Source organism: Halichoeres trimaculatus, unplaced genomic scaffold (assembly GCF_033239565.1).
Source record: "Halichoeres trimaculatus isolate MK-OKI-2021-1 unplaced genomic scaffold, fHalTri1.1 fHalTri1_scaffold_23, whole genome shotgun sequence".
Lineage (NCBI taxonomy): Eukaryota > Metazoa > Chordata > Actinopteri > Labriformes > Labridae > Halichoeres > Halichoeres trimaculatus.
In genome coordinates, this window is record NW_027437201.1 from 14,667,283 (window position 1) to 14,694,141 (window position 26,859).

Consider the following 26,859-nt stretch of genomic DNA (forward strand, 5'->3'; position numbering starts at 1 on the left):
GGAGTTTATAAGTTGCTTTATCAGTTTGCATGTTAATATTGTGCCAGTGTTGGGAATCGGACATGCTTTGGTTACAAAATGACTCGGTTATTGTTATAAAGAAGTCAAGGTTTTTCTTCATCTGAGTGACAAAGTACCAAAAATTCAGAATCCTGACATTTGTAATATTACTTTTCTGATGTGCTACAGGATTGAGTGTTCAATTATCAGTGTCAGCTTTATTAACCTGAGACTTGAAAGGAGAAGATTGAATAGACCATATTCCTCATTTGAGCACAGAGCTGGCTTCTCTTTTGATCGTCCCCTTCAAATTTAGAAAAGCTAGTCAAAGATGTAGTCTCATTGATTTATGTCTTTATTATTCCAGATCTTACTTTTTTCCTTCTTTTATGTGTCCTTAATGCATCACACAAAATCAACTTAACACCTGCAGAAACTTTGGCATGTCATTTCTGACATGAAGCGGAAATTTAAGCAAGTATGGACGTTTTATTTTGAGTAAAAAATGTCTAATTAGACTCAATATGGGCCATATTCACCAGACAAGTTGAGAAAAATGTCTAATTTCATGATACAAGAAGACAAAAATGCCCTTTTTCTACTAAAAGTAGGGATAAACATTTCAGTCTTTGCAGCATGACCTCTTCAAAATAGACAAGAAAAAAACTGAAATGAAACTGTATTCTCGTTAATTTACGTCTTAGAGTCTTAATTTTTTACCCTTCCCTTATGTGTCCCTAATGTATCCTATCAAACACCTGCAGGAAGTTTTGGGGTGTAATGTGAGACAACAAACCCCCAAACTAAAGCTGTGTTTATTTTTTTTATCTTAAAGACTGTTTGTAAGGAAACAGGAAGTATTTTCTTCTTGGTTATCTGCTGTTTACCTGCTGAAGTCAGTGATGAAAGTGTATCAGTGGCTGTGAGGTTCATAAGGTTCCCCTCGAGTGATTAAGTAAGATCATTAAAACTTAGCACAGAGAAAGATTTATAGCTACCAGGACAGCATTTAGCTTCCTGTCTTTAAGGAAACGCAGCCTCTGCTTCCTGCCCTCAGGTCCCTTCCCCTTTACCAGGTCTTGTTTACATTCAGAGCCGGTCCAGTCATGCCCCTTCCCCAACAACACTAATTATTCACACAGGATAAAGGGAAGAAAGCCGACTATCTGCATTAGGAGGAGGAGCAGTGAACGTACCTTTACATGGCAACAAAATGTCAGAAGTATTAATTTCACTCCCACTTCGCACTTTTAAATGTATTTTTTATCTGCTCCCCCTCTCAAGGGCAGCTCTATGTGTTATTTATGCCCAGCAGAAGGCAGTGAATCCTGTATATGCATACAAGATCACGGCGCAGGCTGCTGTTCGCACATATTATCTGGCAAACCAATTACAGGGCGACGACTTGCGCAGGATACATAAGCTGAAGGGACTGGCTGCTCATCCAAAAGGCGGGTCTGCCAGGCATATCAAATGGAGTGCACTCCCTGCATCCACACCATAACTCAACAAGGGTAAAGCAGGGCAGGAGAGCTGAGAACAGGGGCCACACAGTGCTGTGGGGACAAGTCGGAGGGGACAGGCTGAGCGTGAGCATTTTAAAGAGTCAGAATGTCAAATCAGCAGAAACCAGTGAAGAAAAAGAGGGAAGTCATTAACTCCCTGGACAATAAATGAGATTCCTAAATTTAACAAAAATGAGTTATGCATCAATATGACCTGGATGCATGCAGACAGAAGCAGGAGCTCAGTGTGTCAAAACCTGCAGCAGTCCAAGCCTACGGCACTCTTAACTATAGTGTAACACTACCAAAGTGCAACTTTTCCCATATTCAACTACATTTTAATGATTACATTAGGCTGCAAACTTATAAAATGCAAGAATTTTTTCAGCTTATTATTTTTATCCTTTAGATTTTTAGCCAGAAGCTGCTTTTTGATAACCATTGTCTTATCTGAGGCGTCCTAACTGTGCAAAACTGACCCTCGGGGGTTTAATATCCTTTATATAACATAAAAACTGAAAAATCTGCCATATTTAAGGAGTTTGGAGTGAAAAACTTTTATAAAACCTGTTTAAGAGTCCAAAAACTTTTAGTGCTTCCCTGAAAGTCAAGTGATAGTGTGCTGAGAAAACCTGTCTAATGACCACTTGCATGCAATTTGGTGTTGCTACATCTCCAGATCTCTGCAAGTTTTTACTTTGAAAGCACATCGTAGGCTGATAGATGCAATCACTAGACACACACAAATAGAAAGCATAAGGTGAAAAGAGGAATGCATGAGCCACAAACAACACACATGTAAAAACAAAAATAAAGTATCCGATAGTCAACCTTAACCATGGCGTATTTCCGTCGAATGCAAGATCTTGCGATGAGATCTCCCACTTTAGGCCATGCAAGTCTAAAAACTCTGCAACAACTCACATGAAGCCCCCTCACGTAGGCAATGATCGATGACATCAACTCACACATTCAGCTCTTATTCTCCGCCTGCTTTAAGCTCAGTGACGCAGACTGATGAAGTCGTGGAGTCTGGGGTTTGCAGGCATGTTTTACTACACATGGGCTGTTTGAGTAAGGTGCATCTCCAGGCCTGGGTCTGAGACACAGACGGGGTCTCATGAGCGAGCTGCATCCTGGGGCCTCAGAGTCACGGCTGAATGATGCAGTGGAGGTTGTAATTGTATGGCACTGATCGGTTCTCCCACAGGGACCCGTGCAGAAAACTAGACTCTACAGCACACCGACACACACACACACACACACACACACACACACACACACACACACACACGGACACACACACACACACGCAGACATGATGTCATCTAATCTCCAGCTCTGTTTCTCCTGTTTATCTAACCAGCTTGACTTTTCTCCAACTTCTGCTTCTCGATCTAAACCTGCAGCTGTCTCATCTGAGCTCTCCTCTCTTCTTTCTCCTGTTTCTTTCACCACTGCATTTCTGGATTTCCCTCCCTTCATCTGTCACTTTATTTCCAACCCTGGCTCGGGTCACTGCAGGGTTTTGGGTTTGTAACATTTGAAACGAGTGCAGATGCTGACCGTGCACGGGAGAAACTAAATGGTACAATCGTAGAGGGACGCAAAATAGAGGTGCCTTCCTTTTCCTGTCCCTCCTTACCCTCTGTTCCCCTTTCCTTTCCTTCCCTTTCTCTGCCTGCCATGATATCCTGCATACCCCGTCCCTCCCTTCTCTTCCCTGGTTCTACTCCCTTTCTCCCACCTGCCTGCTGCACCTTGAACGCTGCATGCCGAAAACCTTGATCCGTAAGTGTGTGTGACACAAAAAAAGACATGACGATTGAAATGTTGTGTGAGTGTGTTCGTAATTCTGCAGCACACAAATGGTTGAATCTACTTTGCTTGTGACGGGTTGTGTGTTTCTGTGGATGATGCATGTGAAAGTTGAAGTTTTGCAATGAGTTAAAACTTGCCTAACCAAAATGAAGTTAGTTTGCAGATTGATCCTCAGACAGATGAACCTGGAGACTGTTTCAGACTCTGATATTCTCCCTATTTGCCAAACCTTTTTTTTTATTATACACCCATTTCTGCTTTTGAAACAGTGTAAAAAATAAAAACCTTCACAGCTTTGTAACTCTCTCTATTTTAAACATGTGAGGTCAGGTGGGAGTACTACATTGTAAACCCCAAAGTTCAAATTACTCAATTGGATTAAGCTATGAAAACTTTAAATTTGTTAGTAAGTTTAGTTCACTCAAATGTCTGAGTTTTCAGTGTTGAAACTGGTACATTTCTGAGCAGATTTAACTTTTGTTACTGTTTAAGTAAGCACAACTTAAAATCATTAGTGTGTGACTGGGTTTTGTAACCGTGAGTGAGGAGGGGTCGGAGTTTATGTGAGACCCTGCAGTACTTCTAGATGCACAGGTTCTCTGTGCTCCACATGGTTCAGACTGTTTGTCTTTGCGTCACAGTGTCGACCATCTATCTGTGCTCTTTGTGGCATCAATCAGCTGTCTGTGCTCTACATGGTGTGGACTTGCTGTCTGTGTCAAAAGTAAATAAATGTATAATTTTATGTCAAAATTGGCCTAAATAGCATGATAGTCAAGTCAAAAATTTGGTTTATAAATATAATGACTGTGAGGCACACTGCAAAAGTCAGTGGGTTTAAGACTCCGTGCCATGGAGCACAGACCACCAATCATTGCCGTGGGGCTCAGACAACCTGTGCCTCCTGAAGAACAATTTTCCAACGTACAGCAGAGTCTCATGTCTACTGCCTTCCCTCCTCATTCATGGTTGCCAAAGTTATGAAATTAGAGCTGATTTTTGTTGTGACGGTGTTTGTAACCATGAGTGAAGAGTGAAGGCTGTGGATATGAGACCCTGCTGTACTTTTAAATGTTATTTAATTTAGTTGTTTAGATCTGTTTATTTATTTTTTATTATTATTACATTTACTTAAAGCAAAGTTATTGATATCACAGCTTTTAGTTTTGGTTAAGGTCAACTTAGTATGTTTTACAGTGATATGCTACTTTTTTACATTACTTGATATTTTAATTTGTAATAAAAAAGCATCAGGATTATTTGATTGAAGACATTCACTAGAATGTTTTTCCATGATAATCGTAACTACTTAAGATGTTGAGTTAAATAACTTATTTCATTACTTTGTTCTTTTAAAGTAACCAATTTACAAGCACTTTTCAAGTAAACTCAACTTATCCGGCTACTTACTTAGATCAGCTAGACATAGCTTGGTGTAAAACAAGCAGTTACGTCAGAATCCTGTGTTACTTTACAGATCTGCTGTGTTTTAGGCTCTTGCACTTATTTTCCCTGGTGTTGAAAAACATGTTCTGACATCAGATCTTTGACTGCATGTCGCCTCTTTGCTGAAATGATCAAAAAGCAGCATGGCATGGAGAGTGGATGCTTTATGGATTATCTTAATGTGCCCAGTTTTTGCTTGATGCTGTTTTTTTATGAGCGTAAACTAACAGATGTCTCTGCTTCTCTGCTGACAGGTCAACAACGCCACAGCCAGAGTAATGACCAATAAAAAGGTGGCGAACCCTTACACAAACGGTGAGACTTCAGGAATATTCTCATCTCTTTCACAAGAGTCTGCTGCGCTACATTACATACCAACAGATGGTTATTTACACATGAACATGACAAAAGGTAAATCTACCCAGGGAGCTCTGTGAATGTTGTGAAATGGAATCCAGGTGAAAGACTCTAAAAAACGGTTGTTCCCGTTATTATTGAAGCAATATTTGTCAAAGAGGCGGCTGCTTTGGTTTGAAATATCATGCAAATAGCAAAGTGAAATGTTTTCTTCCACGGCATGGAGAGGCGTGAAAAGGGTACAAAGGGTAAAAAGGGAAAGGGCGGCAGAGACGAAGGGGGGATGAAAAGGAGAAGAGAAGGAGAAGAGTTTGGTAGATGGATGAGAAAGTGAATGGGTAAATGAATAGAGCCAATAAAAAGAGCCAGAAGTTTCGTACAGAGCGATAGACGGACAGACAGAGAAACAGAGAGGCCTTCAGGGTGTGTTTGAACGACAGAGACGCTTATAAGTAAAAGAAGGAAAGAGAGGTAAGGGATGGATGAACAAGAGAGGGAATTAAATGGCCAGACCTGGTCAGCACCTCTCCTTCACACACACACACACACACACACCATCACACACACACACACTTCCATCCTGTTTGCGGGTGCAGAGAAAGAGAGAATGAGCCCTGAAGGGTTTTCCATTTGTCACTGTCATCAGGCCCCAAGCACAAACACACACTCACTCACATACACACACACTCACACATACATTCCCTCATCTCTCTCCTTCTCAGTCCTGTTCAATCTGCTTTATTGGCCTCAGCGTTGGTCGAGCAAACTGTTGCCAAACACCAAAAATACGACTCAGTAAAAATAGACAATGAGCCAGAGGAGCGCGCGGCGATCAGCGTTTCTGATGACTGCACAGTCATGAGTGTGTTGGGCTTTAATCATGATAAAAAGAAGAAGGAAGAAGTCTCCAGGTTGTTTTCTGGATTTATTTAGAAATGTGTTCGCAAAAAAGCGCATGAGCAGATTCTTCATTTTTCTTTATTCAAATTTAAAGGAGCTGTGAGGAGTTTGAAAGTGATCTTTAAAAAAGTCTCCCTTCTAGATATTTACCTTATCGTAATCCACACTTTAAAATGACATTATTAGCGTCAATATTGCTGGTTACAAATTGCTACTTCTTAGCTTCTAGTTCAGGTCGGCCAGGACCGTCTTGGTCTCTATGACAACACCACTCAAGCTGATGAAGTTTTGTAATGAGAAGAGATAAAACACAGAGATCTGTGTTTTTTTTCTGTAAACAATCTCTATGACTAATTTTGTAGTGGTGGACACTGGAGTCTTACTGTCGGACAGAGAAAGGACAGAAGAGCAGAAGAAAGTTAAACTGGAAAGTGATACAGCCCAAGCTAAAGGCTAATTAATCTTTAGCTTGGGCTGTACCACTCTATAACACAGGGGCTAAGCTGTTGGTGATAATGTTCATTCTAACCCACATACAGCAGTCATTCTGCAGTGGTCTGTTCAAACTTGAGAGTCCATCAATAAAATGAAGAGTGAGGTTACGTTAGCTCTGCTTGGTAGATGACTGGCAGGACATAACCAGGATTCACTGACGTTTTACATTATAGACATGTCTTAGAGCACCAGACTGCCAGCTGTGCTAAATATAAACAGCTACTAAACTACTTACAAACTGACAGTGTTCACTTGTTGTCACATTAGCCTACAGATACATCGCAGCACCATGCCCCTGACAGCGCTACATATAGCCGGCTGCTACATCTGCTTTAGGTCACATTTCAAACTGAATCGCCATGTAACTGTACTAATAAATACCTTTCCTCAGCGTGTTGTATCCAGTAAAAAGTTATCTTGAACATAGAAAATTTGTGTCAATTCAATCTCCATTTAATCTCCAAAACAAACCCACGCCTCACTAAAAGTAATTTACGACAGTGTGCAGAGACTCTGGGCCACAAGGTGGTGAGGGAGTGCAATTAAAACAGATCCTCCTCATAGCATCTTAAACATCAATACAGACATTTAGAAACGCTTCAGTGAATCAAAACAGCCAGATGCTAAATGCAACAATAGTACTGATGATCATTAAAACACAGATACCGAAAAATGGAGTAACAGCAGCTCCTAACTCAGTACATCTGAACTTTCTCTGTGGCCCTTCGCTCCAAAATGTGACGCTCCAGGTGCCCCACTGGTGTCTTTCCTGCCAGCAGCACCGTTGTAGTCAAAGGTGCAAAAATATCCGCCCAGTGGAGCGAGAGGGGCAACGAACAGGTCAAACACAATGGAAATTCATGCAGGAGACTGGAGTTTAAATCCCATGTGACCATGTCCACATTGACCCACAGCCTTTCATTTAAAGCATTGACTCCCTTTAAGTTTAGACATCATGAATGTGTGCATTATTTCCTGTTTCAAGACAGATAAATATGTATATAAAGTACATTTATTGTGTTTTTGGAAGTCAAAACAATTGAACATGCTGTCTCTGTTTCCTTCCTGTGTTTTCTGTGCAGGCTGGAAGCTGAATCCAGTCGTCGGAGCCGTATACGGTCCTGAATTTTATGCAGGTAAACAATCACAATCTTATGTTTACTGTACTCTGCAATCTTTGTCTATCGTCACCCTCTTTATTTGCTTTTACCCTGTTTCATGCATTCTGTGAAAGATGAGTGTGAGCGTCCACCTTGTGCATAAAATATGAAGCAGATGCACAGTTATTTGGGTGTATGTTTAAGGGTGTGTGCAGTAGCGGGCTGTGTGTGTGTGTGTGTGTGTGTGTGTGTGTGTGTGTGAGTCTGAAGTAGCAGCTTGGTTTCATTTGCTAGAAGTGCTGAGACTGTCCGCTCCCCTTAACTGCTCTCCTTTTTGCTCATTAGTCTGAAATCTGTTCATTCGCAGACAGCTTTACAGCACTCCTCTAAATAACCGCCCTGACACAGAGAGGCCATCCATCTCTTTTATTTCTCCCTCCCTCTTTTCCTGCTTTTCCGCCTCTGTCCCTCCATCCCACCATTCATCCCTCAATCTACCAACCAACCACAGCTGCCTTAGATGACCCCCTCCAAACAATGTGTCACAGGTTTTCCTGCTCCACTGCCTGTGGGGCTGTCCTCTGTGTTCATGCATGTGTGGGTTTTTGTTGAGATATTCATGGAAATGGAAATTTGAGTGTTAATGTTCTGCATGCATGAGAAGCACTAAATCCTCTTTAAGCGTCACATGCACACATATCTATAAATATCAACAGTGTTACACCAGCTAACCTGACATTAGTCTGTGGTTTAACACCAACTCTCAGTCCGCCTGAACTCACTTTACATAAACAGTAAGCCTTACTTAACCCTGCGTAAACTGACCTGTTGGAGTCGTGGAGGGAAAAATGTTTGCATTCTCAGGTCAAAGTGAAGCTGAAATTCATCCTGACTTTAATAAAAGTCTGGCCTGACTTAGAGCTACACTGAAATGGGATTTTAAATGCTGCCACATAGATACAACTGAACTTTCAAACGTGCTCCAGATCCCCTCCCTCTGTCCTCTTCTGCACCTGCACTCTATGAAAAATGAAGAGTTCCCACCTGTAAGTAAAAGTGCGAGGGATTGGGATTTGTTCGGGAATAATTATGAGTGCATTTAATCTGGTTTGAGGCGGGGGTAAAGCAGGATGTAAAGCGAGATGTAAGGGCGATTAATCACTCTTTATCAGACCGGCTTTCCCAGCACCCATCAGCTGAATCGGCCTCCATAAATCCTGGCCGACTGACAGTGCACTCCATCTCCATTGGCGGGCTCGGCTACAGGTTTATTGTGCACAAATCCCATTCAAAAGAATGACAGATGACCTCGACATGCATACACACACATACACACACATATACACATGTTCACACACTCACATAGAAGAATGTAAGCATAGATGTACAGTCTCTGTGGAGCAGTCAGGTAAGCCAAAACAGCCAGACACACAGCTCCTCAGAGGCACTACAAGAGATTTTAGAGGCATGTTTCAAACATTTTAAGGGTGGATTTATTTATATATTTATTTATTTGTTCATTTTTTTAATTTTGCATATTTCTCAAATATGCTTTAGAAACTGAAAATCAAGCAGAGTAAAACACTTCAAGAAAATTTTTGCAGCATTTTTTTTTACAAAAACTCTTCTGCCAAAAACTCAGAAATAACCATCTCATGAAGCCATGTGCATGGTCTGAATATTTGGGTACACTGTCCACTGGAGCGTGCATGTGTTCCCAACGCTCCACATTCTCACATTTCTAAGGTTTTAGTCCAATATCTAGTTTTGTTTGTCTGACTTGTGGAAATCAAAACAAGGGTTTGGCATCTATTAACTCAGCTACTGCAGATGCCCTTTGTGATTGTGGCGACTTGAAGGCTGTGAGAACATAGGGAGTAACTGTCCATGAAAGAAAAAAGAAAAGTCTTAGAAATGGGGGGACATGGGGCTGACCCCTCTCGATGATCTCTGCACACAGATCTGCAATGACAGACAGATTCTGAATCTGTCTGCACAGATTACAAATCAGTAGGAGTGGAGATGTGACCTATGTGGACAGATTTGCAAACTGTGCTCACAGTTTTGTAATCTGTGTGAATGGATCTGCAAACTGTGCTCATCAATTAGCACATGACTCATTTTTTCCTGATCTGTCATACATACATACATACAAACTACTCCAGTAAACACAGTTTTTTATAGTGAACATGCTTAGATCATGCTTACTACTAGTCTTGAAATTGCATTTTATATTTTATCATTTGAGTCTGCTCTATTTCTGTCTTTGCATTGACTTTGTCAGCGTGCATTGTAAGGAGAGGGTTAATGTTTTTTGATCAGTTTGCATAATAACCACAGCCTATGTTTAGTACGTTTGCATCAGAGATAGAGTAACCAGTGTGTGTCAGTGTGTGTGTCAGTGTGTGTATGTTTGGGTGAGTAAAATAGGCTGCATGGGCATGAAGGACAATGAGGGAAATGTAATACTGATTGATTGACTGTGTCCTAGACTGAGTATATGCAAAGCAGGACAAATGCATGTGTGTGTGTGTGTGTGTGTGTGTGTGTGTGAAGCTACGTCTGAGTGTGTGTGTTTGCATCTATTGTGAGTTAGTATATGCAGAGCTTGGCAGAGCAGCTCTCCAGAACACAACAAATAAGATTAAAATGCAAAATGCCGGCAGGAAAGTAACAAGACAAGCGGCTCGGGACGTTTTAACATATGCTGAAAAATTTGCAAGTTGGAAGGGCGACGTTAGATCAACTTTGGGCTTTGTCATATTTGCACGCCATCATTGGTTCAAGGCCGTCAGAGATCACTGTCAGTGACTGAAACCACCTCCTGCTGAACCAATCTGGGTGAAGTACTAGAGCATTGATCTATTAGAGAATACAGGATATTGATTAGATAAAGAGGCTCAGACCATGATGCATCAGTTATAGATTCAAGAAAACTTTTTCACACATAGTGGATCGTTTTGCTTAGGATGTAAAATAATAAGTCAAACAACCTGATCCCGTTTGTTGGACATCCTTCGATTAGACATGCATACAGATCAAGTCGCACCCTTCACAGCGTGTTTTACAGCCGCCTGCTAAAGCAATTTAGCCTCAAAAATATTCAAAATTACCTCCTGACTCAAGCCAACACTGGAGCTCCTTCCCACACAGCCCATACTGGCAGATAAATCGTGCACATATGTGTGTTTGCAGCCTCCGTACAGCAGCTCATGCACGTGTGTATCAGCGGATGTTGCTGTTTGTTTGTTTTATGAGCCTGCTGCCTGTCAGGCTGAGGTCCTGCCATGATTCATGGGTTATTACAGCAGCGCTGTAGCATGCACGAGCCATAGCTCATCATCAGATTGCATTCATATACGTCACTGCAACAACAACAGGCACATACACATGTCCTCATGCTCCCTCATATGCATACACACACATACATACACGCACAGACACACACAGGAATAAATATATGGATGTTTGATATTAAGAAAGGAAGTGTAGCAGGGCAACTCGAGGGAAATTGATCTTTGGCTCAGAATATATCACCACTGGACAATGTGCTGGCTGTGTAGCATATTAATGCTGTTTTCTGACTAGTTAGAGTAGGCCAAGCAGACATAACAGAGAGGGAGGATCTCCATCACACTACAGAGAGAGCGAGAAGGAGAGAGATGGAGTGTTTCTGTCCCTGAGCACTCATAGTGCAGCGTGTTGTGTTTTGCAGACAGTAAAACACGACATGCTGAGGGCCTGTCAGGGCTCTTAAGACGCTCTGGAGGTGAGACTGTTTGGAGTTTAATGGTGGCCTTCTCTTTCGTTTACAGCAGACAGTGGGGAGGTCTTCTACTGTAGTCATACATTCGTTAAGTAAAATCAGAGTTGTAATATAAAATGTATGACCAAATAAGGACAAAACAACAACACAAACTTGGTCTGAGAGGCTGACAGGAGTCCCTACTCAAACTGCCTCTGTCTGTCTGGCTGACTGAATGTCAGGAGTGGACTTTTAAGCACTGTTTTAGCATCAGGTGCACCTTGCTGAGCGATCATTATCACCCGCAGAGTTGCAGACAACAGGAAGAGAAGAGGGACAAACAGGGACACAGACAGCTTGGATCGGTGCACGCTGTGCAACTCTGTAAATGTTGACTCACACTTTACACGGGCAAAACAAAATCCTAAGCAAGTGTTTAAGACTTACTTTTAGTAAAATTGTCTTGTTAGACTTAATATGAGAAACATTCCCCTGAAAAGTCCAAAAAAACATCTCACTGCAAGATATTCAAGGATGGAATTGACACCTATATAGCTTTTAAAAAAATTCCAATAGGGTAAAAAAAGGAAGTTTAGTTTCTTGTATGAAGACATTCTTGTTTCAAGAAAGTTGACAAGCATTTTTTCTTACCCCAATGACAGATTTTATATTAAGAAATCCTTGAATATATCTTTTTGTTTCATTTTATACCAAAGAATCAAATAGTCTGTGGTTATGATTGCATAACAGAAATCTAGAAGGTAGTTTCAGGATCTAGTCAACGTTTTTGCAGTCTAACTTTAAATCTTTCAAAATAAAACGGGTTTTAACTTTTTAGAATTAAATTCAAATATCAACTCCTCCTCTTTTGAAATGTGATAGTAAATATTTATGACAATGAATATCTACAGAGAGGAATTGACAAAGGAAGAAATCTCATCAGAGGACAATATACTGATGGATGTTAAACATAACAGTGAAAACAATAAAAGGACTTCCCATAGTGACGCTCCTGTAATAGAAACATTAAAACTTCAGTGTACTCATCGCGGTCTCTCCAAAGGTTAAACTGCTGTTTCCTGATCTGCAGGTGTTAATTAGAAACCCTGTTTGTTAATATTTAAGTATGATGAAAGGCCTTATAATGGTAAACGCATCATTTATTAAAACAAATTTCCTAAAAGCAGTCCTGGCTTGTTGAGTTAATTTACTTTCAAACAGCACAGAAAACATCTCTGAAGACTCATAATTTAATAATCCATCACAGTGATGGATTATACACCTTCACTGTGAACAGAAGCACTCAGGTTTTGCATAATTGCTACAGAATATTAATATCAGGCTTTTTTATTACAGTAAAAAAGTTAACGTCTTTATACTCAGAGGCCCTCTGCCTCCTTTTATGCATGTTATTAAGTAAAACAAAAACAAGCAAAATAAAATTTCAACAACTTTTTATGCAAGTTTCAACTGCACTGGCTCCCTGTTGGTGGAAACCGAAAGGTCTTCACCCACATTCATGACCTTGAATTTTTGTTTCAAAAATTCCCGCAACAGAGCCATCATTTAGCAAAAAATAGTCTTTTGTGTGCACATTATTATTCACTTTTTGTCCAGAGTACCCCTCACCAACTATTCACTTATAGGCAGAGTGTTTCTGCCGCCAGCCTCTAGTGGACATTCATGGAACTGCAGTTTTTGCGCACTTCATTTGAACAACAAAGGTTCACTGCAAAAAACTGAAATCTAATTGTTTTTATCTTATTTTCAGTAGAAAATGTCCTTTTAGACTTCAAATGAGCCACATTTACCCGACCAGTCCAAAAAATGTCTTATTTCAGGTTATTTAAAGACAAAAATGAGGTCTAAACTTGGAACAAGTAAAAAAAATCTGCCAGTGAAACAAGAAAAAACTTACTTGTTTAAGGCATTATTCTTGTTTCAAGCGAATTTTCTTGCAAAATTTTCTTGTTCAAACTTTTTTTTTACTTGATACAAGCAATTCAGACCTCATTTTTGTCTTTAAATAACTTAAAATAAGACATTTTTCTGAACTGACCTGGTAAATGTGGCTCATCAAATATAATAAGACACTTTTTTACCTAAGATTAGACCAAAACACCTGATAAGATTTCAGTTTTTTGCAGTCTTGTCTGAACTTTGGCAAGTCTGACACTAAATTTGTGATACTTCCTGTTCCTGTTCTATGACCTGCAATCCTCCCCCCTGCTGAATTTGTGATTTAGTACCCAAAGAAAGGTTTTAAAAGGCATTCGTTCAAACATTTTGCCTGATACTGTGAAAGCAAAATGTGTGTCTACGTTCAGGACAATGTGATATATTTTCGTTTCTGTTCAGCTTTAGTCTAAGAATTTAAATCTGGAGCTCTTTGATTTGTGCCTGAATCATTCATTCAAAAGTTAAATGAATGTTCTTTTCATTCCACAGGATCGTCTGACAATAAGAAGCAGAGACTGTTCCAAAGTGAAAAACTTTAAACTTTCCTCTCTTTCTCTTTCTTTCTGTCTGTGTGAATGTGTATGAATGTGTGTGTGTGTCTCTCAGTGACTGGGTTTCCGTACCCCAGTACAGGAGCAGCCGTGGCCTACAGAGGGGCTCATTTGAGAGGGAGGGGTCGCGCCGTCTACAACACGTTCCGCGCCGCACCTCCTCCCCCACCTATCCCTGCCTACGGAGCGTGAGTAAACACACTTACACACACACATATCCAACTGAAACAAACACACGAAATCAAACAAACACTCTATGACAGGTGTGCGGGACTGAAAACATGCTACTGCACAAATCTAATTCATATCAGCGCTCAAACACAGAAAGTCAGAGGCTCCCACACACACACACACACACACACACACACACACACACACACACACACACACACACACACCCACGCAGTAACTGGAGAATGGCGAGTGGAAAACAAAAAGGCCGCCTTCTAATAGAGCAGAAAATTGCTCTTTGATTCCAGAGTGGCCGAATTTGTCTCTCTTTTTTCTAATGTGTCATTCTTTATTCAGCTGTGAATGGACTGCTATGACCTGCCCTGCACACTCCAGTGCACCCGCTTCAGAAAGAGCAGAGACCCAGCGAACGTGAAGGGAGGAAGGGGGGGGGGTGAGGAGAGAGGGGGAGAATAAATGTGTGAGGGTTAAAAGAGAGAATGAAAAACAGAGAAATGCAGATAGACTGAGAGAAGAGAGAAGGGGAGAATTATGCACCAAAGCCTGACCACACTGGAATACTTAAAGAGTGCTTATTGTGAGGAGGAAAAACAAATGAATTTACTTTAATTATGAAGAACGGCTGCGTGAGCTGCTGCTGTCTGCCTCGTCTTTATGAGTTTAACCCAAAATAAAGCCCTAAACTATCTTTTATTCAACTTTCCTGGCTTTATAAATGATCTATCCACACAAAAAAAGTCATAGAAGCATGGTCTCAACTCTGAATTTCACTTGCTTTTACATAAAACACACATATGAATCATTCTTTGTTCACAGGCTGTTAGAAAGCGCCGTCTTTTCTGCATCCAGGCTCAAAACTAACTGTGTAAAGAGAGACAAGCAAGACTTATGACTACTTCTCCTGCACAACTTTTTGCCAAATCTAGAGAAGCTCTCGTGTTATTGAAGGTTTCAGGGGTTAATCTTTTCAGAGCACAATCTTTAGTTTAAAAACAGGTCTCCAATTTGCATAGAGACCCCAATCCAGGTGAATATGCATGGACAGAGCTAGAGGCAGAAAACACAGACTACACAAAAATAAATATTGCTCATAACTTGATACTGCTAAATTATTAACCTAGGAAACCAACAGTCTGCAAACTTTGTGTCAATGTTTTTATTTTAAAGAGAGTCTGAGACAAAATAAAAAGCTCTGCATGAACTTCTCCCTTAAAAAATGTCCCGGACCAAATTTCAGAATAAAAGCATGATGCGTCTGGCTGTGACGCTGAAAAGAAGACAAGAGGTGTTTCCATACTTGATCATGGTTGCCCTCCAGACTAATTTCTATGCTTTCTGTATCAGCAGTGTGGTCTACCAGGATGGCTTTTATGGAGCAGAAATATATGTAAGTCATAAATATTCTTTTTTTTTGTTTGTTTCCTCTGTTATTGGAAGAATCCTGTGTTTCTAATCTGAGCTCCACTCTTCTGTCTCTCTGCAGGGAGGATATGCAGCTTACAGATATGCCCAGCCAACTGGGACCACTGCAGCCGCATACAGCGACAGGTACAGTGGCTTCATTTCTCAAAAATCACATACAAGTACGTCTTAGTCTCATCTAATTTAATATTTACATGAGAAAGTTGCTGTGAAGAGGTCATTAGGAGAGATAAAAAAGTGGATTCTAAACAGCCTTTTGACGAATTTTGGTGAAGTTTTATTCCAATGCTGGCTATTATTTCTGCTCAGAAAGCTTAATTTATCATGCACCAAAACCAACTGTAGCCTGACTCTATTCACTGGTGATATTAAACTGATAAATGATGATCAAATAGAGACAGAGGAAACATCACTAAGAGCATTGTTGAGGAAAATTTATTCAACCAGGAAATTTTCACTGAGGTACAAAAAAGCGACACAGTTTCACCTATAGACTGTATAAAACATGGACGTAGCCCCCGCGACGTCACCCGTCTGTTCCTGAAACGGTGAAATGAAGCCAATTCGCAGATGCAGCCACATTTGCTATGACGCCGACTGTGACTTTCCTTTCTAACAGCTACAGCGACCTAAACTGTGTCTCTGATTGGACGATAAGACGGTCCCAACAACTTCTAAACGGCCGAGTTAGCAAAAAATTCACTCGACATACAGTGTGCGCCGATAGTGAAATCAGCATTTTAGACCCAAGCTGTTTTTGGACCAGGCTGTAAATATGTTTTTTAATGCCATAAAAGTCTGTTTTTATTGCTGGGTGTGTACGTGACTTCCAGTCTTTCTGCAGCCAGCCTCAAGCGAATTCTCCACAAACAGCAATTTTTAGCACTTTTGGATAGGTTTCATTTTTTCTAACCCCATGATGCCCCTTGGTTTTAACCCCAGGTCCGCATGTCATGATGCATACAAAAAAAAGTAATCAGTTAAAGCATCTTCAACCTGATGCAGAACCTAAGACCCAAATCCTGCTGAAGTAGACTCCGAGCTGCAGGAGCAGCCTATGTCAAACTCTTCCCCAAATTCAAAATTAACTCTGGGAACAGAAAGAAAAATAACATCAGCCTCAATCCTTGAACCTAGAAAAAAACTCCTCTAAAATCCTTGATTTCAACATGAGAATCCAGTCATTCATGTTAACTTGAAAACAAATCTTCTTTAATTGGTTTCACAGAGCTGCAGAGCTGAATGGTAAAAGTTATAATTATTTCAGCCAGATACTGGCCCTGGTTAGAAAACATTTGAAGAGCAAGGTCTGAAGGCACTGAAACATCCTGCACGGCGCTGTGGGACAGTGTGTGTACACAGAGCAGAAGACAGCAGAGGTGGAAGAGAGCGGTTTAATCCACTCCATCTTTTAGTTGTCATTCCCCTCTGAGCTCCCTGTCATCCCCTCACCTCTGATCCCTGAACCTCTGGGGCCTTGTTCCTTACCTCACCTGCCCTCCTTCCTGTGCTGCTGTCCTCGGGCCTCTGGGAGTCTGCAGTTTGCTACCGAGACCTTCAAGTCAAAAGTGATATGTGTTTATAGAAAACGTGTGTGTGAGGCTGCTGCGTGCCTCACACACCTGCCCCTGCTGCTGTGGAGATGTGTGTGTACGGAGGTGCTCGGGGAGCTAATCTTAGGGAGATTGAGCATCTCAAGCCGATAAGAAACAGCTACAGCAGGAGCCTGTAGGCCTCCGATAATGTAAGATTTATCAGAGGCGAGGGGGGAGCGGCGTGCACGGGTGAATTATGAACAGAGGAGAGGAGAAGAGAGGAGCAGGTGAGGGGGCACGTTCCTCTCTACAAGACTTATTTCATTCCCCTTCTTTTTCTCCTCTCCCCGTTTCTCACTCTCGCCGTTATTCGTCTCTCCCTCCGTGGCTGACGCGCAGTATATCCCTCTCCGCTCTCCCTCCCTGTCATCTTCTACACTGTGTCTCTCTCATTCTATTTTTTAAGCTCCCCTGATTTAAAGGGAAGCCTGGGCAGTGAGGTGCAGTCGAGAGGAGATGGGGCAGAGGCTGAGAGGGGAGGTGGAGGAGTTTTATTTATTGTGGGATAAGAGAGGTCTTACACTGAGTGAGTGGGCTGGGGACTGAGAGACTCTGCCTCTGCTCTGTCTGAGTTCACACACATACACACAGAGACACACACACACCAGACAACCTGCCTACACATGAGACCAGTTTAAAGGAAGCAAAAGGAAGCCAAAAGTCACCGCAAAAACGTCTCTTCACGAAATTCAGACCTCTCCTTTTTAAAATTAGTTAAACTTATTTTTGAACAGGACATAGAAAGGTTTACATTAATGGCTCAGTATATTTAACATATCAATTAATTTAAACATATAACCTTTGTTGCAGGCCTAGAAAACATTGTTGACAGGCCACAGGTGGAGCATCCCTTTCCTCACTTCTCCCAGTAATTTTTTTTTAACACATTTTAACCAAGCTTAAAATATTTTTTAAGTTTTTTAATCTTTTCCACAGATTGAAACTAAATCACATATCAAAACAATATTTAAGCATATTGAGACAAAACTACAATTAACATATTTAATATTTACAAAATCCTCAAAAAAACTCCAACCAAACAGTCTGGAAATGTTAAACAAATTGATTCACATTCATTTTTTTACCAGCTGTAGGAAATACTTGATGCTGACTGGTCAAAACCCAATAACAGTTAATGAGGGGGTATTTGCCTTTTTTTTTTTTTTTAAGTCCTTATTCTGTCCCTTTTGTGCCACCATAGTGTCTTACATGATTTACAGCTCAACAAAATCCCTATTTTTTTCTCAGTGGTGTTTATAAAACCTGTGTTTTGGCTGCTGTCTCTTTAAGGCTTGCTGCTTCACAAACCCCTCCCCCCTCTGATTGGCCATGTGTGGAGCCATGAGCAGACCTTGGTGTTTGAGACCTACCGTACAAGTGTATCATGAACCAGTTTGTCTCATGAAGATCTCATGCTATTTGTATTTTGATGAGTTTACAGTTTCACTTAGTGTGGGAAATGGGTGCCTTGCTTATGGGAACTTTAATAGTGCTCAGGTACTTGTGCATCTTGATCCATTCAGTTACAAAGTTTTGGACTGAGGTACTGCCGTTCACAGCTGACCACGAAGGGACTCGAACCCTTAATCTTCTGACCTGGAGTCAGACGCCTTAACCATTAGGCCACATGGTCTTAGGTTACAGGCAGATTCAGTCTACAATATATGAATATGTAAAAGTTTATTTATCTGCCTAGGTATAATTCGAACAGCATTGTCACTTTGTATCTAAATTTAGATTATAGGAGAGCATGATACCCCCTCTTTAATCCTGAATAGTAAAAGACTCCTTACATATGAAATTCCCACAGAGAGTGTGACGTCAGCAGAAAACAGCTGCCCTCTGGATACAAGTACGGATCAATCCATCCCCCCAAAAAACACAACTTGAACTATTCAGCCCTTGAAGCTCACCCATCCCTCTCACCTCCTCCCTCCCTCCATGTGAGCTTCACTGCCATCCTCTCCCAAGGTCCCCCTCTTTAACACGTACCCTAACACATCGCAGTGTACCCGCACAGCTGCTTATCTTTGCCCTCCAGACCTATGCTGGCTTCCCTTTGCTTTTTAGAGGAGAATAAACAAACAAGACAGGAAGAGAGGAGTATAAATAAAGTGGTCTGGTGGCATCGGGGAGAGAGGAATGGAGAGGCGGAATGAGAAAAGGGAGGGGCGTTCAGGGTGGGGATTAGTTCCGAGCCAATGCTGGTGAAAAGACTGGAAATAAGCCTCAGGAGACAGACAGAGAGAGATACAGGAGGAGATGGCAGAGAGGAGGGACATACTGTAGAGGGGGAGGAGAGGAAAGAAGTGGGTTCCTTTTGACGTTTTCTATTTGAAAACCCAAATTCCCTTTTTACTATGCTTTCTTTCTCTGCTTTCCCTCCCAGAGGATCATTTCCCTCATTTTTCTCTTTCGTCATAATTGTATTTCTTCCTCCCGTCAGCCATCTACTACTCTTACCACTCTGCCCATTTCTTTTCTTATCCTTTATCGCAACCATTCCCCATCATCTGGAAGATAAAACACTCGTCCCTTTTTTCTCATAAATTGAAACAGGTAAAACAAATCATTGCAATCACACACTCTCACCTTTACAACGTACATTTATAGCCAGACATCGATTGCATTTTCATCCGATAGGCCTGTCCTTAGCTTGAGTGAGAGGGGGAAATGATTATAGATCTCTCCTGCAGACCCCAGTTAAAATCGACGACCCAATGCCTCATGTGTCTCATGCATACTCATTGTGGTTGGTTGACCCTCCCTATCCATTATCAAATCTATTCAATCAAAGCCAGCAGGCACAAGGTTTATGTCTGCTGCTTGTAGCTGGAGAGGAGACAATTAACAGTATTTCCCAACTGATGAAATCCCTCGTTGATTTGTACTGGTTCAGAGACTTTTATGTTTTAGAGGAAGTCAGAATGTCGTTCTGATGGTAAATCTACAGCCTCATCCAGAACTGAACCTCTTAACAGTCCCACAGAAGGTACTAAAAATATAGGTAATACTCTCCAATTAGATGCTTCTCATTTAATTAATGAACACAGTTAAGATCTCAGAGGCTGGGTTGCTACTGTAGACTATAATATGGACATTTGGTTGATGTAGTTTGAGGCGGGCTTTGTTTTTCTCACTTACTCTACAGTGTGTCCACCTGTTGGTCAAATTAGCTCTGCGTCCAAATGTGCAAAACTCACTGGAAAATATGTGCCCCTAAAGAAGTGATATATTTGGACTAAAATCATACTTTGAACCCAGCTCTTAGCATGTTTATTTCTGCTGCCCCTTTTAAGTGGGTGTGTATGTGGTTTCTGGAGCTTTTGGAGCCAGACTCGGGTGGACACTTGAGGAACTGCATTTTTTTGCACTTCTGCATCATCTCTTGCAGTCAGAAGTTGCTGCCTGGTTGTTGCTATTTTCAATTGCTTTGGTCCCATCTAAAGAGGATAGATGACAACCCAGGAGGGTTGCAGTGTTTTGTATGAGGTTCTTAATAGTGAGTTTTTTACTGGTGCAAACAATAGGCTATCATCTTCTGGAGATGTATTTAAGATTACGGTGTCATCTAACTGTTTGCAATAGTAAACTGACCCAAACATGGAAACTTAGGGATTTATAAAGTTCTGAAAAAATAGGCATAAGTATACTGATGCCTGTGCATGATCAACTTAAGTTCGCTAGACCAATATGGCGTTCTTTTCTCAATATGACGATTCAAAGACAGGAAGATAGAGTTATTTCATCTAGAAGCTCTGCTATAACCACTGGGGTCACCTAGGGATGGGTACCTTTCACATTTGAAACAATATGGTACCAATGCTTGGTACCTGGCGATTGGTATTGGTACTCAATAGTACCAATTTTCAGTACTTTTGTGTGTGATGTAGTAATGAATGTTGATTTGTTTAATAATAAAATCAGTTTAAGTTGAATAAGAGCTGGATGGTACAAGTCATTGAGTTGAATAAGTTTTTCAATTTAACATGTTTAGTTCTCAATATATAAACTTGCAATGCTCAGTTCATGTTCAGCATAGAAAATCACCCACACTTCCACTCCCTCACATTCACAAGGATGCATCTAGGTACCTAAACATGGTATGGTTTGATTTTATGTGAATTGGTACTTGGTACTACAGATGTAGTGCCACAAAAAGCTGGCACCTATGAAAGTACCTAATTCGGTACCCATCCCCAGATTCACCAGAATCAACACAAACCGAAAGTCCTTAACAGGGGCTTTGCTGCTGTCATGGCACATCAGATATAATCCTAATTTACTCTCTAGTTTGACAAAAGTATAATTTTTAGCCTTAGTAAACAGATTCTCCCTTCTTCTCCCTCCACAGTTATGGCAGAGTCTATGCAACAGCAGACCCATATCACCATACGATTGGTCCTGCAGCCACATACAGCGTGGGCACTATGGTGAGTGTTTCTCCTTCCTGTTAACCTCTGCCTGTCTGAATGCTGAGCTGAATACTGATGCAGGTTTCTTTGTGGACTGGGTCTGTGTCAGCATCCTAACAGTGTTAACTTTGATAAGACGTAAACACCACAGAGGACCTACAGACCTTATTTTGAACATGCTAAATCACATATATTACAGACCTGCTTTATTAACAGTGAATCTTCAACAAAAGCCCATTTCTACTCCTCAACTTGTTGTTCCAGTGAGTTGTGTTTCCCTCAGAGAGACCCATTTTAATGTTTAATGTGAATCTTTGCCACTTCAGTAAATGAAAAAGGGACATTGCCTTATTCTCAAACTCCCCATTCAATTTCATTGGCCTGAAGCGTCTTGCTCGAAATCCAATCGAGACTGAGAATTCCTCCCCACAGGAAACAGTCTCTTCAAATTTTTCAAGGGGAGATAGTCGAATGGTTAATGTTTGTTTTTAGCTAGCTTTGCAGCTAACATCAAAGATGAAAAAAAAATCTTTCTAAAGAAAGAAACGGAGCACCCCAGAAGACAGGGGGAAAGAGAAAGTGCAATTTGTTTTCTTTCGTGGGTGTGGGTAGGGACTTCCTCCAAAGATTAACGACCATCTAGTACATGCTTCGACGTGCCATGGGAGATTAAAGGAGAAGGAGCGAAAGATAGACCACAAAAGAAGGAGGAGGAGGAGAGGGAGAATTAAAGTTATTGGTGGCAAACCGGCTGCAGCCGAGCTGCTGCGTGGTGCAGTATCTTGGACTCCAGACAGCTGAGCGCTGATGCCGAGTGCTGACGTGTTTGTGGTGATGGAAATCAAAAGCCCGACCACCATGTGTCCCCCAAACACCCCCCTCCTTCCTCCCTAGTGCAGCTGCTAGCTAAAAGCCTTCATTAATTGCGACCATTTTTTCCTCTTCATTTACTTAATTAAAACAGTGGCCTGTGTTTTCCTCCTGATTACTCTACACTTTCCTCTCTGTTCTTCAGATTACTCCTCCCTTTTTCCACATCCTCTCACATCAAAAAACAACTGCTGCAGAAATTTACCTTACTCTCAATATTTAAAAAGCAACACTTAACCTATTCAGAGCAGACTCTCTCATGCTTCACACTGAGCGCTTGAAACAAAGCAGACAGTAGCTGTCAGATCTCTGTTATAATGAGGTTTTAAGGTGGAGGTTTGCCAAGTGTGTAAATGCACCTAAGATATCTCCTGACGAGCAAATCTCCATTCTGTGCCTTCTTGTTGGATAATTTATGATAAATGCACATTTCTTATCCTGTAAGTTCAGCCACATACACCATCAGACATGTTGGTTAACATAGAAAAGGAGTCAGTAATGGTTAATTAATGGTTTGAAATGTGAACAACAGCAGTGTAACACTCTTGGCTCATCACCCCTCACAGTTAAATCTTAACGTGCAGAAATTTAGGGGTGCTGAGATGCTAGGCTTAACCCCCCAAGTTAGCATTTGCAGGTAGAATGCAAGGGAGGTGTTAGGGCTGTAATCTTGAGAGCTATGGCCGACAATCTTGCAGCTTGAAAAGACGATCATATAGTGGGAACTGTAAGAAGAATGCAAGATTGAAAATCATGCAGCTGGAGTTTGATGCATGAACTAGCTTTGCAGATGTCATGACTTAGATTAGCTATGGATGCAAATTTAACTTGAGCTTTTCTAGCCAAGTTATACTAAATCCAAAAACTCACGTAGCCATTTTTGTAGCACATTAGTCATTTTTGTGTATATTAAACTCATAAAATGGGAATTGTTTTGCAACAGGTTTGGGAACCTGCTAAGAAAGTCAAAGTATATGTTTTGGTTAGCTTTCCAACTGCTGATGCTAGAGAGGTGTAGTCATGTGATCAAGCTGCTGTATTTGAGATGTGAGTTGCTCATTTGCACACACAAGTTTACACGTATCCACGTTTCTTAAAGCTCCTGTAAGGAACTTTTAGGTTGTGTTGCCTCTGGTGCCCCCTGTGGACCAAAAAATGATTTCACAGTAGATGTGAAAGCGCATTTTTAAAAAAGAAAACAAAAGATATCTTCCAGCTCATGATGAGGCATCAGAATTATTTAACCCTTTTATAACCAGCTGTTAACTCCTCAGAGGAGCTTTAACGGACTTGTGCACACATTCTCTGTAAATCTCACCAGACAAGTGGAAAAAGGGAGGAACGTTTCTTTGGAGGAAAGAGAAACTTTTAAAACTTTAACTTCATTCTCTGAATACTGATTGGAGTTTTTTTTTTCATCTTTGATGTTGCAGGCTAGCCTTTACAGAGGAGGGTGCAGTCGCTTCACTCCCTACTAGAAAAGAGGGAGACACCCCCCCCTCAACTCCCAACTCCCCTTTTGCTTCTTCGAAACAAAAAAAAGACTCAAAAAACAGCAACAGATAAAATCCCTAAACCTCACCCTCTTCATGGAAAACTAAAACAAAACGCTTCCTGATGGCAATTGTGACCTTGAAATGCAAGACTGGTTCTGAAGTCTTCCCTCCTTACTGAGTGTAAAGGTTGTTACTGATGATTGTGCTCATTTTGGAAAAAAGATGTTGTTATTTTTTGTTAATCAATCTTCTGTAATGTTTGGGTTTGTTGCTCAGCTCCTTTATGGCGTCCTTTTTTTTTTTACTTCCATTAGTCATTTCTTCTTTGCATAAGAGGCATTAACATCCAGCCTTTCCAGCGGAAGAACCACATTTTAGATTTGGCTTTTTAAGTAAATAAAACAACCCTTCAAAGAGTCATTCGAGGACTAGAGCCGATAACTGGAGCTGAGTTTCAGACCGACTTAACGGGACTCAGAGCTGTTGATCCCCAATCGAGGTGAAACTGAAACAAAATGGAGACCAGGAAGTGATGCATTATGGAACCCAGAAGGTGAGAGCCAGAGAGTGATGTATCTCTGGATGTGGATGCAGGAGGAAGTGATGTCTTGCAGGGTGTGGAGAAGAGCTATGGCATCCATTGCAGATTGGGCAGCAGTGTGTTAGAGTCCATTGATCGTTGGCACAGAGCCAGAGGCAGGAGGTATCCCATTACTGCTGAATGGCTTTAAAGGAGAAAACTACATTATTTCCACACAACACTTCACACTGTTTCATGGCCCCCCATACTCTGCACATACCACGCAATAATCCTCAGTGTGCTATACATGCATACAGAGGAATACCACAAACGTGACTTTTTAGCAGACAGATGGCAGAATGTGCTTAGCACCATGTTCATGCTTAAACTGCAATGATCACATCCAGGATGTAGCAGTCAGCTCGTAGGCTTTGATAACAGCTCTGTGATTGTTTCCTGAATCAAGAGATTCAACTTTTTTTCTGATATAATCAAACTCAAACTACTAATAACTCACTAAATATCAAGCAAACTGTGTGAGGTTTTATTTTAAGCTGTCCTTTTATTATCAAAGAGCTGTCCACTGTAGGGCAACCTCATGCACATTTAAAATGGACTCTATTGTCTATTTTTTTATTTATATCACTGGGTCAAAAACCTATCAGGACACAAACTTTAATGGACCTGTTTACTCTCAAGTTCAACTTAAGTCCTGAATATGCAAACTCTAGACTCAGCTTGGAGTAGGACTCTGAATCCAGCATTGACATTATTTTAACTTATTCCCCTGTATGCATTTGCAAATAAAATGTTGTTTTGGGACAGAGGAACAACAAATCACGAGCTATACTTTGAAATCTAAGAGTCTTCTTTTCTTACTCAGACTTGACTTGGAGTCGTGGTTTGTTGACTCATCTGTACACTGCAAAAACTGAAATCTTATCAAGTGTTTTTGTCTTATTTTCAGTCGAAAATTCCTTTTTAGACTCAATATGAGCCAAATTCACATGACCAATCCAGAAAAATGTCTTGTTTAAAGTTTTTTAAGGACAAAAATGAGGTCTGAGTTGCTCGTAATCAGTAAAAAAAATCTGCTAATGGAACAAGAGAAAAGTTACTTGTATTAAGACATTTTTCTGGATTGATAAGTTGAAAGTGGCTCATATCGAGTATAATAAGACAATTTTTACTTAAAAAAAGACAAAAACACTTGATAAGATTTCAGTTTTTTGCAGTGTAACACCTTAAGCAGCCATTATAAACTCACTTACAGATGCATCAGGACTAAGTTCTTGCAGCATCTACATCACAAACCCTCAGCTGTGTTAGATTCGTGTGAGGCTTTTCCAGTTTTGCAGGACAGCTGCAGCCAGAAAGACCACAATAGTGACAGCAAATTCATTAGCTGTAGCTTTTCTCATCTTCCTGTGTTCCTAAAATGGCCAAGTCAGGCTTAAATCATGTAAGAAAAACATATAATTTAACAGTATGATAATTTTTTAAATGATTATATGCATTCTTTTGATTTTAAAGGTTGATTTCATATTGCTTTCCACCCTCGTACTCAAACAGTTCTTGCTTGTGCTTGCACTGATCTTTTCTGTTTGCTTGTGAAGCATTATTTTAGGAGCCCCAGTGTGTGCAGTTACCCTGTCCCGTGGTTCCTTTACATCCATAGCTTTGCTAAGCAAACCTCTCTTGTGCCAAGCAAATGTAAGTGCCAGCAGGAAGTGTTTCAGTCCATCCGAGGGTTTGGTGGGTCTGCTACAAAACATTTCAGAAAGTTATACTGTCAAACTGATAAAGCTGTGGGACAGATCTACTTCATAAGTGTTAGGGGATGACTTTTAACTTCATCTGAAATAGAAACAGGTGTAGATCAAGGCGTTAAACTTGTGTCTAAGTTGGGTGTAGATCTGTCTCTGTCTGCAGGCATCAGTCTTCTTTCTGGGGAAACATGTTGAAGAGAAACAACAGTTTGTGATGTTGCCCTTCAGCGACAAAACAACCGAAGACCATCTTATTGGATGTCAAGTAAAAAAGGGAAATATAGGGTGCTCAATGCAAACACAAGATCTCTTTCCCGCTTTAGTTTGATTAGTTTTCAGTGGCATGAGTTGTCACCCAGAGCTCTAATTCAGCACCAATAAAGAAGAAAGATGTACAGAAGGAGGCAGTGAAGCCGCTGAGAGGATGGATGTTCAGTCATTGTAGTTAAAACTCTTTTGTATCAGCTGCAGCCTGAAATAGTTTCTCAGTCTGTTTTCCTCTCATTCTCCTGTGGGAGATTGACTCTCAAGGTGACTCCTACCCCCAGGTGGAGTGTGTTTTAAGAGGTTGTCAGGCTGGAGTGCAGAGGCAGCTTGATAAGTCCTGGAGGGTCATTCAGAGAACAGAAAGACTGCTCAACCTAATAACCTCCACCCTCCATCAAAACCCCAGATAACCATTATTTAGGGAAGGCTTTTTC

At 40.9% G+C, this 26,859-nt stretch overlaps 1 protein-coding gene and 1 non-coding gene across 11 annotated transcripts in view; one reads left to right on the forward strand and one right to left on the reverse strand.

The window, feature by feature from the left end:
• The window catches only part of rbfox3a (RNA binding fox-1 homolog 3a), a 511,621-nt gene that overhangs the window by 471,613 nt on the left and 13,149 nt on the right, over positions 1-26,859 (forward strand). For 6 of the 10 annotated variants that reach the window (XM_074663816.1, XM_074663819.1, XM_074663815.1 and 3 more), the window contains 8 exons: positions 3,030-3,122; positions 5,027-5,087; positions 7,607-7,660; positions 13,935-14,067; positions 15,416-15,458; positions 15,555-15,619; positions 21,443-21,521; positions 23,807-25,165. In XM_074663816.1, coding sequence (XP_074519917.1) covers positions 3,030-3,122; positions 5,027-5,087; positions 7,607-7,660; positions 13,935-14,067; positions 15,416-15,458; positions 15,555-15,619; positions 21,443-21,521; positions 23,807-23,851 — 573 coding nt within the window. In that variant the 3' untranslated portion in view covers positions 23,852-25,165. Of the gene's footprint in view, positions 1-3,029; positions 3,123-5,026; positions 5,088-7,606; positions 7,661-13,934; positions 14,068-15,415; positions 15,459-15,554; positions 15,620-21,442; positions 21,522-23,806; positions 25,166-26,859 lie in introns of those variants that run through there. The other 4 variants (XM_074663817.1, XM_074663822.1, XM_074663823.1 and 1 more) reach the window with 4 other exon arrangements.
• trnaw-cca (transfer RNA tryptophan (anticodon CCA)) lies at positions 18,649-18,721 on the reverse strand. Its single transcript has one exon. It is a non-coding gene; the product is annotated as a tRNA-Trp (tRNA).